General features: G+C 29.8%; 1 protein-coding gene across 1 annotated transcript; it reads left to right on the forward strand.

The window, feature by feature from the left end:
* Positions 1 to 21628: 21628 nt before the first annotated feature.
* Positions 21629 to 21871, forward strand: BDBG_17945 (uncharacterized protein; the record flags this gene model as incomplete). The annotated part of the gene is made up of 1 exon (XM_031725558.1): positions 21629 to 21871. One exon carries the CDS (start codon positions 21629 to 21631, stop codon positions 21869 to 21871), a length of 243 nt encoding a protein of 80 aa, XP_031581210.1.
* Between the last annotated feature and the right edge of the window lie 321 nt (positions 21872 to 22192).

A 22192-nucleotide genomic window follows, 5' to 3' on the forward strand; every position in this document is an offset into this window, starting at 1 on the left:
ATAAGAATTGATAATTAGAGCAGATATTTATACATGTACAAGATAAAGCTTTAAGGTGAAAGAATAAAAATGAGTGAATATATATACACATATGAAGTGAAGCTCAGAGTGAAAGAATAGAAACTTTATAAGTTCTGCAGCTGAGAATCAGCAACTAAGAATTAAAGCTTTCAGTAGAAATCTATAAAGTGTAATGAAATAGTCTATCAATCAGATATAACCCGCTATATTTTTAAAGAATAATTATCTTTCACTATTTATTCTGAGAAGTTACTTTTATTTCACTATTCTTAAATTAAATCTAAGTATTTTTCACATTATTTCTGACAGACATAATTTATTTTCAGAACTTTTTAATACTCAGTTCTAGTAAAACTTATATTAAGAAATGTATAAAATGTTGACATGCCTACTGAGCCGCCGGCCTACGGCAGGTCACGTGACTATAGATCCGCTCACTCATCTACTAGATAGCTAGCTAGCATGCTCTACATCTTAATGTAAGTAGGTTCTACACTCAACAGATTATATTACTCTTAGTCAAATAACTTTCATGTTTTACAAGCAAGTTGTCTATTAATTAGGTGTATAGCTCTTAATATATTATTCTCACTTTCAGCTCAATTGCAGAGATGAAAAGTATTACAATTCTTTTGTTATATTTCAAAACAACAAGTCAAAATCTTCATTAAAAAGCATCTAAAGAAACAGCTTAAATGCCACCAGATAAAGTCACTGAAGAAGAGCCGTATCTCAGAATGAGATCTTATTCTCATTCTCAATTAAACAACTCAGCTGAAGTATGTGAAGATGACATTAATATTGAGAATGATACACATTACAAATCACCAGAATCAAATCTCAATTCATTTCAATCACCACCTCAAACAGCAATTAGAAATATCATATTCAGCTTTGATTCTCATATATGAAAAGCCATCACTACAATGTAAGAAATGGTCAGAAAAGCCTCAGAGTAGCTTGCATTTAACACAGATGTATACAGCTCTAGAGACTCAACTTCTGCTTATTAATTAACATCTACTTCTAATCTCAGCATTCTAATTAATACATTGCACGAACTCAAAGCTGCAGGCTTAGGTCATGATAAGGCATTGAAAATTGTAAAGAAGCAATGATGTGTCTCATTGAGAATTCAAACCTCAGCAGCAAGCATCTCAATCGGTGGGATTATCCCCTATTCTCCCCTACCACACCACAACCCCGGGCCAAATTGCCATACAAATTGTAAGGTGAAGAGACCTAGCCATATGCGCCAATCTTCTCAATTTTGGAAGATCCCCGATCTGTAGTTGTGGAGATATCTGAGGAGCGACCTCCGCGAAAATCCTGTCCATCTTTGATGTTCCAAAACACCAACGCCAAGTCCCACCCTCGTACCGCCCTTCTCAATCTGGCCCATCCCCGGCAGAAAAATACAAAAAAATACCTCAGTGATAATATCAAGCACATAATCAACAGACACTTCTGAAGTGCAATCTCCGCGGTCTGTCTTCAGTGTATCTAGACATCAACACCAAGTCTCACCCTCGTACTACCCCTCTCAATCTGGCCCATCCCCGGCAGAACAATAGAAAAAGATACCTTGGCAACAGTATTCAATACATAATCAGCAGACAACAAGTCAACAGAACAAGTCAACAGCATATCAACAACTATAAATTCAGTATATCTCAAGGTCTGACTGAGCCTTTGATTCCTGCACAGTGAGATATATTAAATCTAGTTTTAATACCTCAATATTCAATAGATTCTGCAAGAGATTGAGAACAGCAACACTAGATTTCTATTGAATTTGAGAATTAACTCTATATTGATATAATCATTGACAAAGTCTTCTATTTTGAGATATAAATAATCAGTTCCTCTACATCCCACTGATAATATTTATATTATTATATAGAAACAGACTTATATTCTCTATAATATCAAGACTCTGAAGAGGGAAAGTCTTGATAGAGAGTATACAGTAGTACATATCTTAGCAGTTTCTATCTTATTCTTCTGCAGCAGTTAATGCAAAAAAAAAGATCTTAGAAATAGTTTTTTACTTCTCTTGAAAAAGTAAGATGTTTTTCTCTGAGTTTTATACAATATTCTTACAAAGAATTAAAAACAGAGCTGTTTTCTATCATAATTTTATATTCTTTTTTAAGTAAGAATTACTTTTTCAGTGACTGAAGAGCTTTCATTAATACTTAATTCTTTTTTACACTCTTTATTAACTGATTTGACTTGCACACTTGTTGTGTGAGAAGAATTGAATGATTTAGAATAAAATTGAATAGTTTTAATCAATTTCTCTTCAAAAAATTGACTTATTTATTATCAGTTTTTCTCTTAAAAACTGTTATATTATTTGATTTATTATCAATTGATATCATACTTTTTCTCACTGTATCTCAAGAAAGAGATTGTAAAGATTTTATTGATTTATCTTAAAAATCAATTTTAGTTTATTAGATTCTCTTCAAAAATCTAACCTAGTTACTGAACTAGTGTGAAAAAAATCAGGTGTTTTATACATAAAAGTCTTTTATTCTTCTTTTGAAACAGTCTAACCAACTTTTCAATTGAAAACAGACTTAGAAATCTCTTAATTGAAACAGTCTGATCAACTTTTCAAAAGAGTTTAATACATATCTCAATTGAAACAGTCTGATCAACTTTTCATTGAGTGAGAATAATGAGTTTGAAAATACACTCAGTTGATGTGAAAAAAGATGCTTTCTCAAATGCTATTCCTGAGATTGAAATTCTGAAGAGAAGACAGAAAGAAGAAATAGAGAAATAACAAGTTCTTGAAATACAGACACTTGAGAAAGTAAGTAAGATTCTTGAAAAGCAGTATCTGAGTAAGATGAATGAAGAAGTTCTGTTAATTCTTCATACTCAGGCTAGACAACTACAGAAGATGATCAAGTTCAAACTTAGAATTTCAAACACAGTTTAAAAAACATTGAAAATTCCTAGTATAATTACTGACTTCTTATTTTACTCTTCTTTCTCTTTTTCTACTTCTTCTTCTTCTTTGAACCAGAAGAAAACATATACTCAAGCAGCTGAATCTGCTGTCTCTAAATCTGCTATCTCAAAACATGCTCAAAATTCTGAGAAAACTGAGAAGAATAATGCTCATACTTCTATTCATAGAAAAGTGAAGAAAAAAATGGAAAAAAAGAAAAATTTTCAAATCTTCAGAAATAGAAGACTTATTCTCAAAGTCTCAAATCAGAACATCTTACAAAGAAACAAGTGAAACTTAAATCTCATTTTCAGAATCAGAAATGAAATTAATCAGTAGTTCTTTTCTCAGTTAATGACTGATATTGAAGTTCAAAAATCAGTTATAGCTTCAATTGAGTTATTCTTCTTTGAAAACTCTATCATTCTGACTACAATGTCTGAATTCAGTGCAGAATTTCTTATTCAGAATAAGAATCTCTGAAAATAAGCAGTAGAATCTTTATTAAACACAATAATTCTATCTAAGAGAGATAAAAAGTGAGATAAATTTATTCTTTATAATATTTCAGTTGAAATTTTTGACTGTGAAGAAGAAATACTACTTCTTAAAAATGAATTAAAAGAATACAACTCTATTCAACTGAGAAAAGAGTCTGTATAACTAAATTTAATTAAGTTGAGATAAAGAAGAAGAAATGTCTCTGTTCTAGTATATATAAAGACATCTGAACAGTTAAAGATCTCTGAAGTAAGAGTAGCAGATTTGAAAATGAGAGTTCATGAATACAAAGACTCAAGAATGAATCTCAAAGCTCAAACATAGTATTCAAACTGTCAGAGATATGAATACTTTGCAATCTCCTGTTTCAGAGACTCAAAATATGCATTCTATATCAGAGATTATAAAACTAGTGAGCATAAATATGAAACATGCTCAAAAAGAGATGAAATATGTCAATATACTCTGCTTAAATGCTCTAATTGTAAAGAAAAACATGCATCTAGCTCAAAACAATGTATATTTACTTCAAGAACTCAAAAGAACTGAAGAAAAGATGAAGCTCAAAGCAAATCTAGAACTGAAGAGAATAGTCAAGTCAGTAAACTCACAACTGTAAGCTTAAAAAGAAGAAACTCTTAACTATCTAAATCTTTAAACTTCAATTCTTCAGCTAAATGTAAATAGAATTTGAATTCTTAAACTTCTGTTAAGATTAGAGAATTGAGAAATGACTCTGATAATAAACTAGATATAATGTAAGTAGTTGAGATTTCTACTTTTCAGAATAGTTATAATTTACTATCTGATAATAGTGATTAGATTCTACTCTACTCTCTTTTAGTATGAATATAGAATAAAAACAATAAAAAAAGTTTAAAAACTCTTTAAAAATTACATTTATTCAAAATAATGTGAATAGAAACTCAAATTGCATTTATTCTTATCTTCAAATTACATTTGAATAAAAAGTTGATTTTATACTGCTTTAGAAGCTGAATTTTGATGCTGAGTAAAAATATATCATTTCTCATTCAAGCTACTACTACTTTATATTTCAAAAGTCTGAGATAAAGTCAAGAGTAGTGATCTATGAAAGAAAGAGATCAAGATATTAATTTAATCTAAGATTTAATATCATGTCTGACTCTGATATTCCGATGAATGATATTATAGATAAAGAGAATGAGTTTGATACTATACAGCTTATAAATATCTATAATGAAAAGTCATTGAAGAAAAATAATAACATCTGAATAATTAATAGAGAGTTTCTGAACATAACTTTATCAAGAAACTCTATAATTGCAGGAGATTTCAATGCATATCATCACTGATGAAATTCAGAATGTAAAAGAGCAGTAAGAGCTGATAATCTAATTGAATGAATCTTTGAGCATTTAATAGATTTAGGTAACAAGTCTGATCAACAAACATTCTTTAGAAAAGATATGAAATAGAAACCTATTATAGATCTAATCTTTATATCATAAAATCTAATGAAAAAAAGACTTATAAACTGATTTATTAATTCAAATGAGACATCAGAATCAGATCATGAGATTATTCAATTTAATATTAAACTGAGTGAGAAATAAATGAGTGAAAATCCTCTTCTCTCTAATCAGTTTAACTTTGAAAAAGCTGACTAAAAGGCAGTTGAAGAAAGCATAAAACTGTTAAAATCTGAAAGATAGAGTGAGTTATATTGAAATCCTGATCATGATATCTCAAATAAAATACTTGAGAATGAAGTGAAGCTCATTATATCTATTATTCTAGCAAGTATTAAAGATAATATTTTAAAGAGAAAGTCTTCTGAGTATTCAAAATCTTGATAAAATAAGAATATTATATCTAAAAGAAAACAATTGACTACTGCTATAAGAGATTGAAAGAATGATATAATTTCTAATAAAGAGTTCAAAGCTGTTAGAAATGAATATTTTTCAGATATTAAAAGAGCTAAAATAGACTGCTGAAATAAATTTCTTAAAGAAGTATAAGAAAAGAAAGTTTTTAAAGCTTTTAACTATACTAAAACAAGAAGTGTAGCAAAACTTTCAACCTTAGAATATGAGTTTCAGAATGAATTATATACAGCAAACTCTTTTGAGAAAAAATATCAAGCTTTTATAAGAACTCTCTTTCAAAACTCATCAGATTCAGATTCAGAGGAAGAGAATATATCACTTCTCAACTATATTAATGAAAATGACTGAAAATGACCTGATCTTACTCAAGATGAATTAGAGTCAGCTATCTTCTCAAGTTCAGTTAAAACTGCTGTAGAGCCTGATTCAATTAATCACTTGATTATTCAAAATACATACTTCTACTTAAAGAATGAATATTTTGAGCTCTTTTTCAATCTCTTGAAAAATGAATATCATTCTGAATGCTGAAGAGAAGTCACTGAAGTAATTCTTATAAAACCTAATAGAAAAACTTCAATTCTTAAGTTATATAGAGTAATATCTCTATTGAACTGTCTAGAAAAGGTTTTAGAAAAGATAATAGCTACTCAACTATCTTTTATAAGCTCTATCAGTAATTCTCTTTTATTCAGTGAATAAATAAGAGATAGAAAACAGTGTTCTGCAATTGATACTGTTCTCTCAGTTATTCATAATATTTCAATAGCAAAGCATGAAGATCTGGTTCAACTGCAGTTTTTATTAATATAAAAGAAGCATTTAATCATGTTTCAAAGTCAAAGTTAATTCAGACATTGAAGATGTTAAAACTGTCACTTTCTCTAATAAAATAAGTTAACTGTTTTATATCTAAAAGAATTATACAACTTTTCTTTGATGAAATGAAATAAGATAAGACTGAGATAAAAATAGAAGTACTGTAAGAATCTTCAATCTCACTCATTTTATTTGCAATATACACTGTATATCTATTTAAAAATAGAAATATGAGAATAGTGTGATCTCTGAGTTATATAAATGATATTGATCTAGTCTACAGCTTAAAAACAATTAAAGAGAATTTGAAAGTGATTGAAGAAGCTGCAAAGAAAATCTTTGTTAGAGTAGATATTAATCAAATTCAATTTAATATGAATAATGTGATTCAAAGGTTGCTTCAGCCAGTGTACGATTACAGGCGTACGCCGGCTTCTTATATATCATACACTAAATTAATTAGTGGCCGCTATGGTCTCTTTACATTCATAAGCAAGTTCAGAAGCAGCCGTGTTATTATTCAACAGTTGTACATTCTTTCAAATCACATCCTCTCTCACCAGATTCAGTCACACTCACATGATCATGATATCTGTTCTAGCTTCATGCAGATTAGCACATCACTAGTGTTCACAATCTTGTAATCTATCTCTGATTTGACTAGTGTTCTGTGTACATTCTCACAAAGAAACTTTCACTATATTACACTACTCATTCACTAACTTTTCTCATTCTTCAATCATCTTCTTCATCATCATCATCATTGAATACTACTATCTTATTCAAGATTTCTACTTCTTCTTCTATTCAACTCTTTTCATCTGTTCATCTATCACATTGTATGTATTTCTAGCAATAGCCTCTCATTTCTATAACAAGCATTCTCATAGTGCTCATACTTAGCAGTTTGTTAGCAGTAAGTGTGATACATTGTGAAATATGATCAGAACTTGTTTATCTTCTAACAATTGTCAGAATATACTATTATGAATGACACATCTTCTTCATCTTCTTATACATTCTTGACTATTTTTCTTCATATCAGGTTTCTGATCATGTTTTCTGACATGATTTTATATGAACACAGATGCTGATATGTTTGTTTTTATTCATATAGAATCTTTATATATTGACAGATCTGCATTCACTGATGATAGTGAACTCAATATTGAATCATTAATTAAGAACTTGAAGAACATAATAATGAAGAAATTGTCTGTGTCATGTGTAACTGAGTCTTCTGTATTTCTTCCTGTCTTCTCTGTTTCTTTCTCTGCTGCTCTCTCTCTCTAATCTTCTACATCTGTCTCTGTGTCTGATTCTCCTGCTCTCACTACTCCTGCCTCTGTGTCTGATTCTTCTGCTCTCACTATCTCTGCTTTCTCTGATTCTGTTGTCTCTGCTTTTGTTATCAGCTCTCCCTGTTTCAAGAAGATATTATATAGACTTAATAAATCATGTTTCTCAGTATATACACTCTCACTGTTCTTACTGATCTCTAGAACAATTTATTATATGAAGACTGTATATAATATAACTATTTAAAGCTCAGCTGCAGACACTGATTATTATATTTATTTTAAATATTTGTAATAAGACAATTGTTCATTTATATCAGAGAATCATCTCTTCTCTTAACAGTGTCAAGATTGTAAGTCTTTTTCTTTTTCATCTTTTCTTTCTGATGCTGATTTTTCTGTTCTTAGAAGAAATTATTATAAGTTTTATTATATATAAAGTTATGATATTCACAGATATCAAGAAACTTTTTACAACTGTAAAGTTCAATATTATAGAGATATTCACTCTGATGAATTTCTTCAGAATGATAGATCTGTATCAGTCTATTCTCTGATATCTGTTATTTAACTTTATAATGCAGATAAAAGATATCTGTGTTTTCAGAAATGAGAATGCAGATGTTATACTCTTTTATACTTACAGATGTGAGACTTATATATCTTGTCTGAGATGTCATCATGAAAATAAGCTGTTCACATACTGTGTTCTGCTTTCTGCATTCTCTCATGTCTCTCTCTCTCTTTCTAAGAAGTCTTATGTGTGTTGTAATTACATGTATAATTCTAAGATCAGTGAGTGTTTATTCAGTAATTATTATTCCTGCTTTTACAGTTTTATATACTAACAATAGTTCTTAGTTACTCTGGTGTCAGAGATCATTTTAATTAAAGATGATAATACTGCTAAGACTACTTTCTTTCACTCTTAAGCTTCTTCTATTACTTTCTCTCTCTCTTTCATGAGAAAGATTGTACACACACTGAGTTATAAGTGTTCAGTCTCAGATGACTTCTGCTGTCATTCATTCAGTTCTGTATCTTCTTCTTTTTCTGTTTCTTCTGTCTCTACTTCTTCTATTCTGGCTTCTGATTCTGCAGGTCCTGCACTCTTCTTCAATTTTTCTATGTATACATATACACATTTCTATATTGATATTCCAGTCAATCTTGCAATAAATGACATTAATGTCATATACAGAGCAGTAGAGAAATCAAAGATGTATATGATATTATTATAAGAGCAGCTTGCAGTTCTCAAATTCCTTATAGATCTTGAGTTTTAAGATTTCTTTTATTTTTGATGTTTTCTGAGTGATGTGGTGTTGGAAATAGATTAAATATGTAATATATAAAAATGAATGAGATGTATGATAACATTTGTCTTTTATAACTGACTCTTATAGTTGATAATTAATTCATTATCTCTTTTCTTTTCTTACACTTTTTCTTTGTCTGCTAGTCACTACTCTTATATAATCTCTATATAATACAGTATTCAGTGACTAGGTTCAGCGGCTTTCATCTTTTATAATTCTATCTCATACATTATACTATCTCTCTTCACCTACTCAGATCACTACAGTAAACAGCTTATTAAAACTAATCTTATCTGATCTCTGAGTGTTCTCAGAGATTAAGATAACTTGATCTTATATGTTTATAAATGTTTCAGATACTTCATTCTCTGTTGTCTCTGTAATTGAACTGATATAAATAGTCAAATTCAACTCTGAATTTCTTTTTCTTCTGTGATCTGACTCATATATAAGTCTGTTACTTTGAGACTGCTCTTTGCTGTGTTATATTCACTGTCTGCAGCATATTATCATATGATCAGCTACAGTCTTATCACTTATTAAAGTGTGATATTTATCTGATTTCTTCATTTCTTTTTATTCTTTTCTTATAATTGTGAAAAGATTGGAATAAGTGAGATCATCTGATTTGTAAGTGTCTATGATTTCTCTTACTTTGTGAGACTTTTCAATTATAAGCTTCTTCTTTTTCAATGCTGATAATAGTGCTGTGAATAACTATAATTTACTCAAGTCTTGCATCTTTGCTTTCATAAGTCATGAATCATTTATTAAGTTATATAAGACTCATTCCTCTGATTCTTTCAATGCATATGTTCTCAGAGAATGTGATTTGAGTATTTTATATAACTCAAATCATCTAGATTGAAACTTCTCAGAACTCTCATTATATATGAGAACTCACATTCTCATCTTAAGACTTGATTTCTTAACTAGTGAGTCTTGTATTCTTTTCAATTGAATTACTCACTTCAGGAGTAACTTGTTAGCTTTTGCACATATGTGACTGATCTCTTTCAATCTTGATTCTGTGTCTGCAACTGTTGTATCTACAACTGCTACTGCTGTATCTGTAACTACTGTTTCTACTGTGTCTGCAATTGCTGTTCTCTCTTCCACCTTTTCTGAAGCATTCTCTGGGATGCGCGGATGCAATCCATACAACAGGTAAAATGGTGAATACTTGAAGACTGCATGCTGTCAAATCTGCATGATCAATAACATCTGTCTGAGATATTTATTTCATAGTCTCATAGACTTGCTCACTAGATATTTCATCAGTATGTTGTCTAAGATTTCATTCAAGTATTTCATATTTCTGTTTATTTGTGAATGATATGATATTGTTCTACAATATCTTGTCTGTAACTGACTTATAAAATGTCTTATCACTTCTTCTACAAGATTCACACTGTTATCAGTCAGAATCTCATGTGATATTTCATAGTTGATATAGATCTCATTATATAGAAACTTCACTATTATCTTCTCTATCACCTCTGAAACTGCTTTCATGACTGATCAGTCAGTAGTATAATTAATAGCAGTGATTATTCATTGATTTTCATTTGATGTTTATAGTAATATGTCTATGAGATTCACTTCTCATTGTTTGAACAGTTGTATTATACACTTCATCTGATATTGTACTTTCTCATGTTCTAATCCTTTCTTAGATTCTTTCACAATCTGATAATTCAGACACTTGTGAGTGTATATCTGAATGTTCTCAGTCATGCTTGATCAGTATACTCTTAGTTCAAGTACACTTATAAGTTCAGAGCTTTCTAAGTGACTGAATTCCTTGTGCATACAAGTCATCAAGTCACATCTAAATAAATGTTCTAAATAGAGAGCTTTCACATATTCTAGATCATAATAAAGCATAACATCATTTTTCAATTTCCTCAGCTTGAAGTTCAGAAGCATTTCTTCTACTACTTTCACAAGATGCTTATCATCTGATATCTTGCTGTTCTCTAAGCAAGAGATTATTATATTCACTCATTCTGATTCCTTGCACTCTCTCAGCATATTTAATATGAACTTTTCTTATATCTGATTCATAGAATCTTCACTTATAAAATCAGGTCTGCAACTGATTACATCAGATATCACAGTGTCTGATCTCTTTCAGTATTTAATATGAAGATTATACACTTGAAACTCTGAGATTCAACATGCTAAGTATTTGAAAGGTTTTATTATTAATTATAGATAGATGAGACTTTCATAATTTATGATCATCATTGTTGTATGTCTGTTATCAATATATCTATCTCATAATATCAGTATATGCTTGATTGCTAGTAATTTCTTTTCATACACTGAATAATTGAGCTCAGTGTCTGATAGTTTTCTATCATTGTATATCACTGAGTGTAGCTTGCTATTCTTATTCATCTGTAGAAGAGCATCTCTAATAGCTCATTCAGATGCATTTATCTTGATATAGAAAGGTTTATCATAATCTGATTAAATAAGCACTGAGAATATTATTATATGTTCTCTCAGTGTAAGAAAAGTCTCTTCATACACAGCATTTCAGATAATTGTATGAAACTTCTTCTTTCACAGATTCTTATCTGTTTCTCTTAAGAGATCTGAGAGTGATGCAGATATTCATATGAAATTCTTGATAAATCTGTGATAATATGAGATTAACTTAAGAAACTGTTATATATAGTATACATTTCTTAGCTGCAGCTAATTCACTATAACATTCAATTTCTTCAGAATGAGATATATACAGTCATCACTCACTACATGTTCTATAAACTTCAACTCTTTTATTTCAAACACATACTTTATTACTTTGATATAGAGCTTATACTCTGCTAGAGTTGTAAGCACTTTATTAAGATACTTCAGATATTCATTATATAAGTTTGAAAAGACTAGAATGTCATTGAGATATATGAGATATGAGATTTCATTCTGTTTATGAAGAATTGTATTCATTATTATTTGAAAGATGATAGATACATTTATTAGACTGAATAACATTATCAGAAATTTGAACTTTCTTCATTATATATTAATCATAGTTCACAGGACTGACAGTTTATTTACATGAATCTGTCAATATTCTGAGAGAAAATCAATCTTTAATAGATATCAGATGTTTTCAACTGTATTCAACTGTTGTTGAATTCATGACAATGAATATTTATTCTCAATCATAAGCTTGTTAAGTGCTTAATAATTAATACATATTCATCACTTCTTATCTGTCTTTTTCATGAATAGAACTGAAAAGCCTCACATGTTTGATGAGAATTGTATAAGACCATGTTTTAGAAGGTCTGTGATCTGACACTTCTGTTCTTTGAGATATGTTTGTAACAGAGAGTATACATTCTGAATGACTGATTTTACATCTCTCATGTCAATCTCATGTATAAATTCTCATTCTGATGACAATTCTGATAGAAGATCTGTTTGAAAGATCTTTTCATACTTCTTCAGAAGCTTCTTCATATACTTGTCCTTCTGTATATTCTTTATCTTAGTTTTCTTCACTTTCAGATTCTGTATGACATACAGAATGCTTTCAGATGAGGTCTTATAAATTATTCTCTTTACTTATTAATGCATAAGCAGATTTAATTCTTCTATATCAGAGATATGAAATATCCTTCTCATATCAGTTGATAGAATTGTATGAACTGTTTTCTTTCTATCAGTTAACTGCATATGATATGTACATCATTGAATCTGCAGATTGAATCTTTGAAATCAATTAAGTCTGAGAATAAGATTGTATTTTACATTCTACAGCTCTCACACTCAAATATAGCAAGATTATTCTCTGAAGTGTAAGAAAACTCTTACTCTTACAGATGATATTAAATATCAGTTATCAGATAATCTTATATATTGAAGATTCTGTACTTAACAGATCTCTTTCAGTCTTCAGATTATATAATTATCAATATATTATGTAGAAGCTTCTGTATCTGTTAATACTTTTACAGTCATCTCTTAATTCTTACTCAAGTGTCTCTTATACATTAACATTTTAAGTCTCAAGGTATTGAGATAAGTGTCTGCTTCATCATTCTCATCTGCATCTCATTTGAAAGTCTGCTTTCTCTTAATATTCACAGGATTCAGAGAATTATCTAATGCAGACATCTCTTTCACTTCAAAGACTTTTCATAGAATATCAGTAAATGTCTTCAAGCTCACTGATTCTGCTAGTTTTTTAACTCTCTTGCTTCTCTTGACTGTGTATACTGTGTGTAATCTTTTGTATCATGATTTTAGCATCTGTAGTTGAAGCAAGCTCAATGCTTACAATATCAAGATTTTCACTCAGAGGATTTCTTTTTCAGAGAATTCAGTGCTTTAGCAATGATATTTAAATCTAGATTTATCACATCTGAGTGTGTGACTTGTGTTATAGAAGTCTGATTATCTGTTCTTCACTGAGATATACTTGATTGCAGTATTGTCTATTATAATTGACTTACTTATTTCTGTACAATGAGAATATTATATGCTTTCTTCATTATATCTGACTGTGAGATTAAGCATTTTCATTCTACTCTCAACTCAGGTGTAAGATCATGAATGAAGATCTGTAAACAGAAAGATGTTAAAAGCTCTTCATTTAATGTAAGATAGTGTAAGCTGAAGTGTGTAAAGTATAATATAAGATTACTCACTTATCTACACTCAGTGAAGCATTCATAATACTTATCTTATATATTCACTTTCTCAAAGTTATATAAGATTCATTTGAAAAACTCATTTTATATTTATAAGAATGAATATTACTCTGAGTCTGTAAGATTCATTTTTTTATCAGTTATTTATAATGACTTCACTTTTTTATATAGAAATACAGTAGATCTTAAGACTTGTTAAAATTCTGTTAACTATCTGTCTATAAGTTTATATTCAATTCAATAATATAATTGTATCTGATTTAGTCAGCTGATTACAGTATTATTTTTTTAATTATTATTAAAGCTTAGTGGCTTCAGCAGATCTCTCAGCTTGATATATTTCATACTCAGATTCTCATTCTGCACAGCAGTCTCTGATGATATGTACACTTCTGAAGAGATTATGAATAATTGTGATGAAATCTTCAGATTCAGTGTAATTATCTATCTGTGTAAATATTCAATCTCTCACTGCAGATCTAAGATCTGGTTTTCTCTATTCTTATTAATAATGATAATTGCATCAGTGAAGCTCTTCATAGTAAATACTTGATTCACAGTGAATATCAATTGTTGTTTGACTTTCACCTCAGTCTCTCACTGCATATGCAAGGCCTTGATCTCATTTAGAATTCTCATACATGTACAGAGCTTTGATTCTGATTCAGCAGTTTCAGCTACTTTTCTTACTGCTTTGAGTAAATTCTCTGAGAGGTTCTGTATATCTTTCAGTTCAGATAGCAGAGAAGAGTGTTATTCATATTAACTAGAAAAGATATTCATTTTAGTGATTTCTTATTGATCATACAATGTCTATTGTTATATTGCTATTATTATATTACTATATCATTATATCACTATATTGTTATATGATTTCTGTTGTCATTGTACAACTCTGATGATAGTCATTCTTCTCTTTTTATTCTTCTTTTGAGTAGAAAGCAGACTTCTTTGAATTCTGTTCACTGCTCTCATTCTCTTTCTCATATCTCATCTGTTCATGTATCATACATGGCATTCATCTGAATGAGAAGTTTTCCCTCTACAAGCAAAGCAGTATCAATCAGATACTCTTTCACTCACTGCTCTTCATATGCTATCTTTTGAGATATTCTAGAACCACACTGACATGATAACTATAAATTACTTTGTAGATGAAATTATCACATTCTGAAGAAGTCTGCACTTCTCACCAGTTTTTAGACATGCTATCAGATGTGATTCAAAGGTTGCTTCAGTCAGTGTATGATTACAGGTGTACGCCGGCTTCTTATATATCATACACTAAATTAATTAGTGGCCGCTATGGCCCCTTTACATTTGTAAGCAAGTTCAGAAGCGGCCGCGTTATTATCCGATGGTCGTACGTTCTTCCGAACTACAATAAAACTGAGTTAATTTATTTCTTTTCTAGATTCAATGAGAAAGAACTATCTCTAACTCTTTTAAATAGATAGATTAAACCCAGTGTAAATATCAAATGATTAGAAGTATGATTAAACTCCAAGTTGAATTTTAAATATCATATTCAACAAAGAACTGTCAAGGCAGAAAGACTATTGAATAACATAATCAGACTATCAAATACAGAGAGAGGTCTATTCTTTCAGGCTATGAGACAGTTATATATAGCCTGTATTACATCAGTAGCTGATTATGAAGTTCAAGTTTAATGAAATAATCAAGAGAATTTCACTGAACTCTTTGAAAGTCTGTAAAACAGAGTCTTGAAAGCATTTCAAATCATCTTCTATTAAAGCAATGAAAATTGAAGCTTCAATTTCTTCTTCTACTATTAGATTTGAAAAGGCCTGTATGAACTATGCTCTGAGAGTTATAAAGATGAGCTCAAATCATATAATCAGAGAAAGAGTCTCTTCTTCATTTTCATCAATTAACTCTGAAAATGAACTGAATTGAAATAGGTTTCTTGATTGAAATAAAAATAATTCTTCAAAAAAAATGCCTTCTCAACTGTATAGACTATACTCTCTGATTAAAAATTAATTTTCTTCTTTAAATATTGAAAAAGTTGATCATGAGAAGTTATCTCTCTGAAGAGAAAAGCTTGAATCTCTTATAGACTTATAAATAAGTGAACTATCAAAAGAGAAAGAATATGAACAGCATTTGAAGAGAATTTCTATAATTAATATAAAAGACTCTATTCTGATTTATTCAGATGACTTAAAAAATGAGAATTTGAATAGATTAAGCACAGGTATTGCTTATTCTGAAGATAATATTAATTTTATCTCAGATTTCTGAAATTTAGACTGTGAATCTGAAGGCTTTGATGCTGAACTATTTATAATAGTGAAAGCTTTCAAACTCATTAAAATAAAATCTTATAAAAGAGGAAATAGTTTGAAAGAGATATGAATATTCTCTGATAGTCAAGCTGCTTTAAAGAGACTTAGAAATAGTCAGATTTATAATGATTAAATGAATCTTGAACTGATCTTAAACTCTGTTTTGAAAATTCAAAAGAGAAGAATATTAAAGCTAATAATTCATCTACACTGAGTTCCTGCTCATATGAATATTCATGATAATGAATTGACTGATTCAGCTGTAAAAAAGAGTGCAGAATTAAGCAGATCTATTCAAAAAATTATGTCCTGATCTTTTATAAAGAGAAAAATAAAAGAATCTTGTTTAGACAAGTGAAATGAAAGCTGGCAGAAATAAAAGAAGAGTGTACATTATTCAAGATGTGAAATAAAACCCAAGTGAAAATCTTGTTCAATTAAATGTAAAAAGAAAATATTCTCATCTATAATACAGCTGAAACTAGAACATGACTATTTGAAATCTTATATACAAAGATTTGATGATAGATTTGACTCAATAGAATGCTCATTCTGCAATGTAAATGAAAATCCTGAGTATATTGTAATGCACTGTGCATTATACAACAGTCTCAGAGTCAGATTGAAAGAGAAGTATAATCTAAATCAATTAAATATGAGATTCTTATTCTCAACTGAGACAGGAATTAAATACTTAATAGACTTTCTATCAGAAACTCAAGCAGCTACAAGAAAATGACTAAATTCAGAATTATCTGAATATGAAGAGAAGAAAATCAATCAGATATAGTCTGTTAAAACAGCTATATACTATCTTTTAATAATTTGTTTTGTTACAGTCTCTCTTTACTTTATCTTTTTCTTTCAATTCCTTTCTATCTATCTATTTAATATATCTATCTTTAAAACTGTGTTCTCTTTTCCTTTGTCATGATATTGTCAAATGATTTCAAAGTATCAGAAGATGTTAAAACACTGCAATTTGTAAACAGTTTTTATATTCTGAGCTGAAATTTTCTGATTTTGCATATCTGAAATTGATGAATGTATAATAGTTAACTTTACAGATATAGGAAAAACCCTGAGAACTAAAAGTTCTCAGGTAGATGTCATAGTCTCTGACTGCATACATCTATAATTGAAGAATAATAATAATAATAATAATAAGCATCTCAATCTCAAATACTGTGTTCACATTCCAGGACTTCAAAGATGAATTCAGTCATGTGAATCTAAAGCTCAACAACAAGCTCATGAGAGCCTCAAATTATAACACTTGATGTAGAGAAGTCTTAGCTAAGGCTATTCTTCTTCAAGTCAGTAATATTTTAAGAAATTATGAAGAGAAACTGAATCCTTCTTTCATCACTGATGAAGCAAAGATTTGATGATATAAGAAGATCAAGATGTGAGAATATATATGAAATAACCTAAAGACAGACTCTCAGACTCTAGTTCAATTCAAACTTGAGTAAGTAAATGATAAGAATTTAACAAGAATGAATAGAGTATTCACTCTCTGAGATGCTCTGAAGTTAGAGTATCAACTTCACTGAGCAGACCTACAGACACAACTATATATCAAAATCATCTCAATTAGCATTGATCAATATGAAAAAGATGTCATCAAATACACGAAAGTATGACATCAAACTCTCAATTAGATAAATTCACATGAATGAAATCTATCTAATACATTTCTTACACAGCAATTTATTGACAGGCTTAAGACATATATTCAATTCTATATTCAATCTCAACTGAAGGCTCTAAGACAGAATCATTCAAAGACTGAAATTCTCATTATCAATCTGAATGAGCTGATCGATGACTTGATCTGTTATAAGATATTTATGAAGACTGATAATAAGAGGAACAAGATGTTATGAGCCGATAAAAAGAATCATAAGAAGAATGATAAAAAGAATGAGAAGAATGATGAGAAAAAGAACAAGAAGAACTCTATAAATACTTCAAACTCAACTAGTCTCAATTTCTTCAGATTCTCAAATTCTAATTTCAGTGACTACACAGGCATCCCTAAGTGCATGTTCTGCAATAAAATAGATCATCAAGTTGTCAAATGCCGCTTCAAGAATTGAGATAAGCAAGAGCAAGAATTCAAGAACAAGTTTCAATCCTTTTACAACTGACTTCAGTGAAAAAATAGCTAAGTGATTATTCACAATAATGAAACCACTGTTGATTTTCCTAGCAGTGCTAAGAACCTGAGTGTGATGATAACAGATTTTAACTGATATCTTAACACAGGAGTCAGTTTTCATATAACTAATAATCATAATAATCTTCACCTCACAAGAATTCTGAAGAATGAAGAAGTAAGAGCAGCTCAAGGCATCAACAGAGTGATGTTAGTTCCTGAGATGATGAGTGAATTGATCATCTCAATGAATGATCAAGTTCTGCAACTTAAAGCTGTCTGTTGAATGACTGAGACTAGTTACAATCTTATCAGTTTCAGTCAGCTAATTGCTGATGAATTCAATATTCAAACTCTTTGAGATGAATGAGATGTTATCATGAGTTTTGAGATAGTTGATCAAATGAGTGAACACTTCTATATAATAATCTCAGACATGAATATCTTCTCTATTCATGAAATCAAGAAGGCAGCTCTGACTATAATGGATAAATGTATAACCTCAATCTACAAGGACACCTTATTTGTCTGGCATGTTAGACTAGGCTATCTTAATGTGGATAATATTCTTCAACTTGTCAAGAACTCAAGAATGAGTATTCAAATCAGAGAGGGCACAGAGCTCTCATTTTATGAGACCTGCAAGCTCATTAAAGTCTGTAAGAAGATATTACAAGTTCTCATGCCTAGAGCAGAAATTCACGGCCAAAGACTACACTTCAACCTCGTGAGTGAAGAAGAGTTGTTTGAGAATATTGACAATTTTCCTTCATTAATTCAAGGTCTCAAATATCTGCTACTTATGATTGATGATGCTACTTGCTACAAGATCTTCTATTTTCTCAAGAGCAAGAGCCAGCTCTCAGATTTTATTAACTTCCATCTTCAGCAGTTGTCTAATATGAGTATCAAGATAGTTACAGCCTGTTCAGATGATGCACAGGAAATCTGTGACCAGAAAACACAGACAGTTCTCATCAAGTTTAGAATTGTATGAGAATCTACAGAACTCTACACTTCTCACTAGAATAGAGTATCTGAGTGTGGTATACAGAACATCATAATGAAGGCAAGAACTCAAATAATTCAGGCAGAATTGTTCATAGAACTATGAGTGAAGCAAGTCTGCACTGCAACTTTGATGTCAAATATAACATTAACAAGAGCTCAATTATTTTCAGAACTAGTTCTCAAGAATAGAATCTCTCTTATAATGCTGTTTAAGACCTGAGAGAATAAGCCTTACTCGTGTCTGCAAGCTCTGCAGGTGATTGACTCTTCATGCTATATTCTCAAGAAAGGCTCTCACAAGTAGACTGACCGTGTGACCGTGTCTGAGATCAGGATTAAACTTTACAGTTGTCATGTTGCCTAAAAGCATTACTTCTGATCATGATTTGTGTTCATTACATTGATCTCAAATTCTGTTATTTCAAATATTAAAGATTTCAGATTCACTTTTCAAATAAAAATCTAGTCTCAGATAAAGAATATGTTTGAATTCTTAGTCACATTTTCATTCTGATCTCATTATTGAAAATGGTATTAAATGAGACTATGAAATCATTTCTCACTTACATAATATTATAACATAGTGCTCATTTGTTGAAAATTTAACAGAGAGTGTTATCAAATATCATTACTTTTCTAAACACAGATTATAATTAATATCATTTTAATTAAAAAAAAAAATGTAAAATATAAAAAATAATAAAAAAATAAAAAACAAAACAACAAGAAAAAATCACAACAAAAAAAAAAAAAAAAAAAAAAAAAAGAGAAAGAAAAAGAGAAGAGAAAGAAAAAAAGAGATAGAAAGAGAAAGAAAAATAAAAAAAAAAAAAAAAGAAAAGAAAAAGAAAAAAATAAAAAACAAAAACAAAAAAAAATCAAGATCATAGAGTCACAGCACTCTTAAAATACTCACTTCTCAGAGTCTTTACAATGTTTATTATCAATCATGTATCTCTCACAGTGAGAGTAACACAGTTATAATGAGTCATTGTCTTAATATTATCTAACAAATAATCAGTATATATCTATATAAATGTGAATAATTAGAAAATATACACTTAAAAAGTATGATCAGGGTGAACTCTGCTGTCACTTGAATAACATCAAGAACAGAATACTGAAATTGATAATTCTTCTCATCAATTTCACAGACAAGGTGTGTAAAGATGATCTTGAGAAATATAAAATTCTCTGACTTCTGATAGAAACAGATCTCACAGAGAGACTCTATTTTCATTATATTAGAGACTAAGTGTTATTAAAAAGTGTTACTTCAATGCATATACACTTACTGCAGTAATTCACTCTCTGTACATGTGACTGAGAGTTACAGCTTTTTCACACTGCATGGCTCTCTCTGAGATGCTGCTGTCAGTTTGCAACTCATACAGTCTCTCAGTTCAGCATGTGCTGCATATATACAGCTCTGCATGCTGGGGCCATGTTGATTATTATGGCCTGGCATGATACTTGCTTTTCATGAGCCATGTTTCATTTGATGAAGGAGAGAGAGAGATGCAACTGCTGTTTTATTTAAGAGAAAGTGAGTAATTGAATCTGTAGAAGATAATTTGATTTCTTCTATATTTGAAATTTAATTAGTCTATACTCTTTAATTTGAGAGTTTCTGAGAGTGTTTTAATAGTTTTCATATCAGCTTGAAATTAGTGATTGATTGAAGAAGAGAAAAGAGAGAAGAAAGAAATAAGAATAACTTATCTTTATAATATGAAAACAAAGAATTGCTGTAATCATTTATTCTAGCAATAAAGATCTGTTTTCTACATGTATCTCTGATACAGATTATATAATAACTGTATACAAAGAATATCAACAGTGCATGTATTGAATGAAGATGATGTTACTATACAACACTGTAGCTGTTTCTGTACATTGCTGAAAGCTGTTAATATTTTCTTTGAGTCTCTTTATATTTGATAAGTCAGTAATATATTTCAATGCACTCTCTCTTTCATCATCATTATTATTATCATTATCATCATTATCATCATCACTATCATTATTATCATTATTATTATCATCATCATCATCATTATCATCATTATTATTATCATTATTATATCATTTCTGATCATCTCTTCTGCCTTCATCTCTCTTCAATACTCACTGAAATCAATTATATTATCTCTCTTCAAATATTCTGTGGTTCTGCAGACCATCAAGGTGCATGAGCACTGTCACAGATTGAAGAGAGAGAAGAAGAAGATGTTCAAGTGAGAAAAGACAGATTATAAGACATGTTATAAGGCCTTGAAGAGGCTTTATAAGAGAGTAGAATAATAATGATTTTAAGTAATACTTCTGATAGATTTAGACTGAACTAAGTATAGAAATAATGCAGATAACACTGCCTATGAGAGATTGAAGAAGAAGACAGTGAAGAGTCTCATACAGCAGTAGTGAGATTAGAAGAAGTTCTGAGAATGATTTAAGACTAAGATAAAGAGAGAGAGAGAGAAGAAGAGTATTACTGCAAATAAGCAGCAGCAGAAGAAGATTGAGAAGATGTTAAAATAAGAGATAAAGAAGTCAAAACTGATAAGTTTTTTATTTATTAAGAGATAATGATTTTTAATAATACTTCTGTTCTCTAATTGATTAGCAGAAGCTGACAGAGAAGAAGAGGATTGAGACCTTGTTCAGATCTTGAATGCACTTCTTAATTCAGAATATTGAGAAGACAGCTCTGCTCTCTGAGCATGCTAATCTGCTTATCACTGAGATAGAACCTGAGACAGCAGATCAGAAAATGCAGGATTTTGAGATACAGATTGATCTGGCTAAGAGAAAGCAGCAGAAACCCTTCTCTGAGAAGATAGTGAAGAGAGATTTTAAGATGATTATCATCTCAGATGAGAAGAAGAAGAAGAAGAAGAAGAAGAATAAGAAGTGAATTATAAAGAATAATAAGAAGAATGAGAAAGAGAAGAAGTAGAAAAAGTTTTTTTCTTTTTATATTAATTAGTTGTAAGTTCATAATTATTAATAATTAAAATTGATTTTGAGTTTTCAAAAATTATTGTACAAGTTGTAATCAAGTCAGGAATAATATATATATATATATATATATTTAACTATCATGATTCACAAATCACTATAATATATAAGTATCAACAATTTTTCAACATTGATATTCATAATATTAATATATTTTTAATGATATTATCTGATAACACAATTTGATAACACTCTCTTTCACAATATTAATATATTT

Source organism: Blastomyces gilchristii, assembly GCF_000003855.2.
Source record: "Blastomyces gilchristii SLH14081 genomic scaffold supercont1.35, whole genome shotgun sequence".
Lineage (NCBI taxonomy): Eukaryota > Fungi > Ascomycota > Eurotiomycetes > Onygenales > Ajellomycetaceae > Blastomyces > Blastomyces gilchristii.